At 35.1% G+C, this 8,802-nt stretch overlaps 1 protein-coding gene across 1 annotated transcript in view; it reads left to right on the top strand.

The window, feature by feature from the left end:
* The first annotated feature begins 280 nt into the window (after window positions 1–280).
* LOC118193040 (methylosome protein WDR77-like) overlaps window positions 281–8,802 on the top strand; it is a 43,725-nt gene continuing 35,203 nt past the window's right edge. The window contains exon 1 of the mRNA XM_085816728.1: window positions 281–448. Within this exon, the coding sequence (XP_085672854.1) occupies window positions 388–448 (61 nt within the window). The 5' untranslated portion in view covers window positions 281–387. The remainder of the gene's footprint in view (window positions 449–8,802) is intronic.

Here is an 8,802-nt window from a genome sequence, read left to right as displayed (position 1 = left end):
AAAATATATAAAAATTAATGCATTTAAGATTTTATGTACACGTATTATGAAAACTTTATTGAGATTTTTTATTACATAAATTTTAAAAAATTAATCAGCTATTGGGAAATCACTATTTTTAAATTGCCGTCTTTTATCTAGCTGGAATAACTAAACATTTATTCTCCAAATCGTACTGATGAATATTACGCTGAGAATTATTTTGATTTTCAATTAGCAGTGACATTTAATGAAGTTCCGAAACGGGAATCTGACAGCTCGTTGGTCATCCAATCAATGCATTAGGCTTGAACGCAGCGCCGTAACAAAAACAAATTAGTCACGCTGAATGTGTGATTCATTTTGTTTTTCTGTTATTTCGCAGTGTAAATTGTAGTTGTAGATAAAATGACCTCAGCTATACCTGCAGTTGTGGAAAACCATTTAGATGCTATCAGTTGTGCTTCTGGTAAAGTATTAACTGTTCCCTGATGCAGATAATAAATGTGATATTTTTCATTGTATAAATATATACAATGAAAAATATCACATTTATTATCTGCATCATAAATATATAGTGAGGCATGTTTTTTTAAACATTTAATTCAAATTTTGTTTTGAAATTGATATTTTATTATTCTGTCTGAATAACAGTTCTTAAATATATACACTGGTGTGCAAAAATTAAGGACGATACGGTTTTTTCAAAATAACATTGTGCAAAAGCTTTCCAAATCAACACAAATAATACCACAAGACGTAAGAACATGGGTAATCTAAGCAAAACCGTTCCAAAAAGGAAATCAAAAGAATAAAAAGGAACTTTATTGAAAAAGTTGCATGGAGCGCAATGTGACCGAAGGCCGAAACATCCATGTGACAGGTGTCCAGTAAGGAACATCAAGCCTTTATTACAGAATATGATCTCCCCTGACTGCTGGGCAGGTTTAATATTGTTTATCCATGCTGAGTATGAGGTTGTCAATGAGTTGTTGTGGCACTGTTGCCTATTTCACTCGTAGCGCCAATCGCAAATCGGGAATCGTTACGTTCTGCCACGTATCTCCATAGAAAGCCCTGTACATGCTGGATGGGCTTTAGGTCTGGAGACCTTGCTGACCAGTCCATGTGTTCAATAGCCTCACTCTCCAACAGCTCTTTGGCAGCAACTGTGCGATGAGGTGCAGCATTATTGTCCATGAAGAGGGACTGAGGACCCAAAGCACCTCTGAAAAGAGGCACGTAAGGAAGGAGAACCTCGTTACAACAACGGCCCCGGTGATTGAACCTTCTTGGAAGATGTGAAGGTCGGTACGGCTAGCAAGCATTATGCCTCCCCAAATGAGAAATCCGCGACCTCCGAACCAGTCCCATTTGATGATGTTAGAGGGGTTATTGCGAGTTCCCTGCTCTCTCCAGATGTGTGTGCATCTAGAATCGCTACTCAGACTAAATCTGCTCACATCTGTAAAGAGTACTCGATCCCACTGATTATCTGTCCAATTGTGGTGTTACCTGCACCACAGAAAATGCCTATTCCGATATAGGCGTTAATGACATACGCCGTACAGGTCGTCATGCAAACAGACCACCATTGTGCAGCCTCCTGGCCATGGTAAAACACGATATCGGTTGTTCAATCGCCTGTTCCATGTGTCTTGAAATTTCTCCCTCCGACTGCCACCTGTTCCTCTTTGCCTGTAGGGGAATAAACCAGTCATGTGCTGCCGTGGTTGCTCGTGAACAACCACTGTTGATCTCTTGGATAGCTGTTCCAGTAGTCTGAAATGCTCTCCAAATTCGTGAAAGATTGCTGTGTGCAATCCCAAACTTCATAGCCACACTTGTTACTTTTCGACATGCATCAGTCTTTCCAATAATTCGACCTCGGGTAAAATCATCCAGATGTCATCTAACAGATTGATTGTTCAACATTTCACACTGAGGCATCAACTCGACGTCGTTTAAACTGATATACGCCATGCAATAGCTTCCCAGAAATGCTGGGCTCACACCTCCAGCAATCTTTATATTCATTCCTTCGACACTCCCCCATTATGTCTAGCTGCAAAAATGTGCATGTGCTACCATACCTGACCCTAGTTAATCTCCTGATTCATCTTTCAGTCTGATTTTCTTCTTTGTTTTGCTGATAAGCTAATTTTTTAATTTCGTCCTTAATTTTTGCACACCAGTGTATATAAAGATAGATATGATTACTTTTTAATTTGATTTTTTTTCTTTATGTACATTTAATCGTTTGATAGAAATTATTAGCAACCTGCATTTGGAATTGTAGTTCAGCTTTTTCCGAAGATGTAGCCCTATTCAAAACTATTAAGTATAAATTAATTCAGAAAAATTCTATTGGTTAATCTTTGGATTATGGTAACTTGGAGATTTTTTGGCGACCAACCCTGCTACAGCAACCTGCTAGTTTTTTTCTGGATGCCATTTTGTTTTCACGAAGTAAGGGCATTTTTTTTTAACTCAACATTTTTTTCCAACAATCTGCTAGCTGAATTACGCTTATGCTCGAACCTTTATGGAACAAAAGTGCTTAATCATGACGAAGATAAGGTGCAAAATTGGGAGAAAGTGCAGAATCGCCCACTGCTTGCCGCGTTTTTAAGAATTGCATATACACTGTATAATCCATGTATACGTCGACCTATTTTCACCTAAAAAAACATCCCAGAATTGCACAAAAATGGCATTGTGCACACTCTTGACTTTATCCATGTACACTGCTTAAGTCCTAGCTAGTAACCTTTATCGCCTTACCAAAATGTCGCCAAACTACCTGTTACCATATTCGAAAGATTAGCGTTTCTATTATATTAATACTCATTGACGTAGTTAATGCATTCGGCGCTCGCGACGGTCCCTAAGTTTGCCACCTCCTTGATATATCAAAAGATAACTAAAAAAAAAAAAAAAAAGGTTGATCTTTACAATATGGTAACTGGTAGTTTGGCAACATTTTGGAGGCGATAAAGGTTACTACCTGGCACTTTGGTAATAATGTGAGCAGTACTCAGTTCCGATTACGCATTATTTTGTGTGAGGGAAATGAGAGATCATGGGATATGTCATGTGATATTAATGGACGAATTACGGTTCTTTAATCGGAAAAGGGGGGAAATCGGGAAAAAATCTGGAAATTTTGTATTTGGCTTTATTCTGTGTTGTGTGAAACAGTGTTCGTGAATTTTTGGATCCCATGGCCGTAACTAAAGTGAATTCGAAATGGGTATTTATGTACGTATTAATTTAATGTATGTGCTCATTTATATTTTAAGTAGTGTTTTTGAATTTAATTATATTTTAATTAAATGATAGTTATTTTGTGAATTTTATGTTTGTAGGAATTTGGTATACGTTTAAGTTGAAGTAAACATTCATGGAAATAATTTAAATATTTGATAGTAAGTATTTGTAATGGTTGCGGTATGAATTCGTTGGTGACATGTATAATGTAATAGATGATTTAGAGGTAAAAGTTTTTGGATATTTTATTTATTTTATATGTGGAAATGTTCATATTTGGAAAGGGTAAATACTTTTTTGCGATCAGGTAATTTCATATATGTTCTTTTTACCGGGTTTAAAGATTGAGAAAATTGTCATGTATTTTCGTGAAATTTTTCTAATTTATGAGAAAAAAGCAGTGTACATGGATATAGTGAAGAGTGTGCGCAATGCCATTTTTGTGCAATTCTGGGATGTTTTATTAAGTAAAGATAAGTCGGCGTGTACATGGTTTATGTGTATGTGTTATTTTGAAAAACACGTAAGGAGTATGGTATTGTGCACTTTTTTCCAATTTTGCAGTGCATATTTGTCATGATTAAGCAGTTTTGTTAGATAAAATTTCTAGCATAAGTGTAATTCGGCTAGTAGATTGTTGGAAGAAGTGTTCAGTAGATAAAAAGAAAAGAAACATGTCTTTACTTCGTGAAGACAAAATGGCGGCGAGAAAAAAAATAGAGGGTTGCTGTAGGAGAGTTGGTCGCCAAATTTTCGCTAAAAAAACGCCAAGTTACCATAATGTAAAGATCAACCAAAAAAAAAAAAAATGCCAAAATGACATATAGAAAATGAATTAAAGCTTCAGATTTAACATATTGAATGCTTAACATCTACTTTTATTTTTGATGAAAAACTTTAATTCTGATATTGTTTTCATGTTCAAGTACATTATTGTTTTCCTTGCGTTTTTTGTTACCAAAACCACTAATGAAATTATAGAGGTCTACTTGATTGTCCCATTTGCATTTGTATAGAGAGTACAGAAATACTTCTTAAATGCAGAATAAACATTTCTAATACTTTGATATTTCATAAATGATTTTTGTTTAGAATACTCTTCTCACAACTTACAACAGTGACAGTAGTTGTGAGAAAAGTTTGCGAAGTATTACAATATTTGAAACATTGTTCTGGAGATTGTATTTTAGAATTTACTATAAAAATTCAAAAGGACTGCCATTTCACATTACTGTTTCATTTTTGTTAGCAAAAATGGAAATAAAAGAACTCTGAAATACTTATCTCTTAAATAGGAATTCTCCTTTATTAATGTCATCATAATTCAGTTGATATTTGTAATTTTCATTTAAAAGTTTCGGTGGAATAAAACGGGTATAACAAGCATATGTAGCATATGAAATATATTGATTTCTTTAAGTATTTTGCCTACAGTTAACTCTGTATGGCGTTTAAACATCTCATTATTCTTCGTCTGCCTGAATGAAAAAAAAAAATGTCTAAAATAACATTTCATGTGAAAAGTGCAGTGCATAAAAATGTGCTGTCTGGGCAGATCTTCCCTCTCTAGCTGTGCCACTGTGATAATACTACAGTCAAAAGTCGTTAATCCGGACTCGTCGGGACTTCGGCGATTCCGGATTATAGATCATCAGTTTAAATCTCGTAAGATGGCATGCAGAAATTCTAAAATTAAAAATATGAAACTGTAATTTATGAAATAAAGAACAATTATGATCTAAAGGGTATCAAAATTTACAAAAAAAAAAAAGCTTAATATTTATTTGTTTACTTTATTAAACATTTCTCTCAGTGTAAGTTGTTTAAGTTGCTTCATTTTATGTGATAATACTTTCTCTTTAATTCTATAAAAAGACATAATTTCTTGTTCAGTTACAAATTTCCGCTGTTCAAGTCTCGTTAATTGCTGTGCCGAGAATACCGACTAACTTGTCAATCGAAATTTTTTTCGTTTTCACTAACCTCTCTGTCACATTCTTCATGTCTTTATCCATTTTTTGCAGTAATTTCACTTTTTGTTTGTTGGACATCGAAACATACTTTCATTTTGTAGATCCTTTGGAAGTTCCAGCATCGGAAATTCTATTTGACATAATCGAAAGTTCAAGTTTACTTTTATAAAATTGCTCTTACAGTCTGCAAAAAATAATAAGCGGGATCCAATTCGAAGATTAAGGAACAACGCAATCATTAACATTAACTGAAATAGATAATTAGATCATTTTAGCTTACACCGTCCGTTATACATTAAACGCGCAGGCGAAAACGTATTCTGCACTTGCGCACACGCATATGCGCAGTAGTCAAGGTCTTACGCGCACGCGTAAAATGCCTGTGCGCATGTGCCAACGCGGCGCATGGGCAGAAAGTTTTTAGCTTTGAGGTCCGGATTATAGATCATTTCGGATTATGGGTGTCCAAATTAACGACTTTTGACTGTAGTAAAAAACTGTGGTATAGTATTACAGTGCTGTAAACTATAGTATGGTATTGCCATACTATTTTATGAATTTACTGTCCCTAGTACTATTTAAGAAATCTGCTTTTATTATTTTCTTATTGAAAATATGAATTATATTCAAAATAAACTTTGAAATTCTAACTTGAGATTTATTATATCTGTATAATTAACATAACGTGTTTTGAGGCGTGTAAGTACTTGTACATCAAGAAAGATTTCATTGAAAATTAAGCTCATTAGTGCCTGAGTGGTTAATGTTGCCAAGTTGAGCTCAGCCCATGCTCAAATCCTGGTGAAGAGGCTGGCTGTATAGTCACTTTCATGGTTTTTCTTAGAAAGTCTTCTTAGAAAACATCCTTTTCTGTAGGTGGTGAAATGAAGTTCATCCTTGGCATTGAGCCCTTGTCTGCCTTGCCATAATCCAATTTTTTTTTTTTTTGTGTGTGTGTGTGTGTGTGTGTATGTGTGTGTGTAGGGGCACAGTTTGCTGTAATATATACCTCCGTCATAAGCTTTATGGCATTTGACTTTATTTTTATATGAGCCATACAATTCCTTGGCCATTTAAACTAAAGAATGGAAGCTGATGTTAGAATGATCTGATGGATAATCTTAACTTCCTTTCCTGAACTGAGATAAACACCATTTTCAGTAGCTGTTGACACTCTCTGTTTTATTTGATTTTAAATTTCATTCGTCCTGATTTTCCAGTTTATTTAGGCTGTTAATATTTCTGTGATATTTCTGCACAATAATTCTGCTGGCAGTAGATCAGAATACTTTCCTAGCAACAGAAGTTTCTGTAAATTTTGGATTATATTTCAGAGTCCCCCTTGGCGATATTTTAGCACCATTCCTGTCTACGTCCAACGCCCTTCCAAGTAAAATGGCATCCAAAACATAATGCAATAAAATGTAATTAAAACAAAAAGTATATGATGTCAATAAACTGAATTTTAAATCAAACAAGGAAATAGCATAAGAATGGAGTAGACTCCCACAATCTTGACATAAAGTGGACTGAGAAACTGTTGAGTTTCCCAGAATCCGAGTTTTACGGAATAGGGAGTGGGTTTTGCAGGACTCTTTATATTTAACTGTAAATTAATCTAGAAATTTGTGTCCTTCACTATGGGTCATCATTTTAGCTTTTCTGCTGTCTTCAATCTCATTGTTTTCTGATTCTTTGTCATTTTTATCCACATTGTCAACTATTTCTGTATGTTCTAAAATTTCACAATTTTCATCTTGTCCCATCCATTCTTCAACATCACCATTGCTAACTTCTATGCAGCCTGGAATTTTCTGAAGTCCACACCCTTTCTCTACTGCTTGGGCAAGAGATGGAAGATGTTCACATCAATATTTTTTCTTCATTGCCTCCAAAACGTCCTGGTCCATCGACTGACACACTGAAGTTACGTTAGGAGGGAGAAACATGGCTCTTATATCGTCTCATACATGCATCTGTTCTGCATCAGGATAGGATGAGGCATTTTCTAGAATGAGAATTGCCTTCCTTAGTAGATTTTTTTATTTTAAAAATTTTTCCTCCAATGTAACAAACTGCTCATGAAACCAATAATTAAATATTGCTTCATTCATGCGTTTGACTGACTCCAATACCAAACTAGAAGTTCATAGTTGGTTTTGGTCTCATTAGTGTACTTTTTAAATTTTTTAAATACCTGGGATTTGCCTATAAGCTCTTTGAGCTTATGGCTGCCTGTTGTATTGCTGCATGCCAAGATTGTGGCTCTCTCCTTGCTTCTTTTGTAGCCAGGTGCCGATTTTTCTTCCCTGGATGCCAGCGTTTTCGAAGATAGCATTCAAAAATTCAAACCAGTCTTTTCACAATTATATAAATTTGAACTCCAAATAAACCCTCCTCTTCAGTTAATTTGTGGAAATTATCCTTGAATATTGCCGCATTTTCCAAGTTAGTAGGTTTTCCCCGCAAAAGTTTAACTGCCTGATGACATAATGCTTTTTCCATCTGTTAAGCTAGCCAGCACTAGCAAAAAAATCCAGGCTCTTCTTCTTGAAGTTCATAAAATTTTAGGACCTTTCTGTTGTAAAATTGATCCTGAATTGGGTTCCCTATTCCCTTTTCTGCCTGAACAACAAATAAAATGCCTCACACATTTTTTCATATTCACCAACTTTCATACATTTTTCTTTCCTTTAAATTATCTGTGCATGCTCTTTTCACACACCAAGACTCAATTTTGGACCTTTTCCTTTTTCCACCCTGTCAAACTAATCTGTCCAGCACCTAAATCCATGGTAATTTTGTTTGCACTTTTTCATTTGTCCAGCCTCTTTAAGGCATTTAGTTTCATTTCCATTATCACGTTACTTTGTTTTCTTTTCGAACAACATTTTCATTTTACAGAATATCAAAAGTTCCCAAAAATATGCCTGGATGTGAACTGAGGAATGATGCCCGCAATCAACTGGTGTGAGTTAAGTTTGCAATAAAATGCAGTCATAAAACTTCAGACAAGTCTTCTAACATTTTGCAACAATAGAAAGGAAAGTGAACCTGCGACCAGCCATTGCCTGACTTCCTCATATCCTCGAAAGAAGCAAACAGCATTGCTAAGTACAGTACAAAGTCCGTAATCCGGACGTCCATTATCCGGAATGACCTATAATCCGGACCTCAAAGCCACAAACTTAAGCATGCGCGTCCGCTACGTATGCGTGTAAAGCCAGTAAAGTGTTTACCCATGCGTGCTTCCGATAGTGAAGAAAGTTACATTGAAAGAAATGTTTAATAAAGTAAGCAAATAAATATTACTTTTTTTTTTTTTTTTTTGTTGTTGTTAATTTTGATATTCTTTAGATCATAATTGCTCTTTATTTCATAAATTATGGCTTCATATTTTGATTTGTATAATTTCTACAGGCCATCTTATGAGATTTAAGTTGATGATCTATAATCCGGAAAAAACCCTAATCCAGAATCGCCGAAGTTCCGACGAGTCCGGATTACGGACTTTGTATTGTATTGCAACATATCTTGAAATTTGTTAGGCAATTCCAAAAATTAATGGCACAATGCGAAA

This window comes from Stegodyphus dumicola, chromosome 5 (assembly GCF_044657685.1).
Source record: "Stegodyphus dumicola isolate Sdum_Otavi_A_Nest chromosome 5, ASM4465768v1".
Taxonomy (NCBI): domain Eukaryota; kingdom Metazoa; phylum Arthropoda; class Arachnida; order Araneae; family Eresidae; genus Stegodyphus; species Stegodyphus dumicola.
The sequence above is the reverse complement of the archived record's forward strand: the minus strand, read 5'-3'. Positions and strand labels throughout refer to the sequence as shown.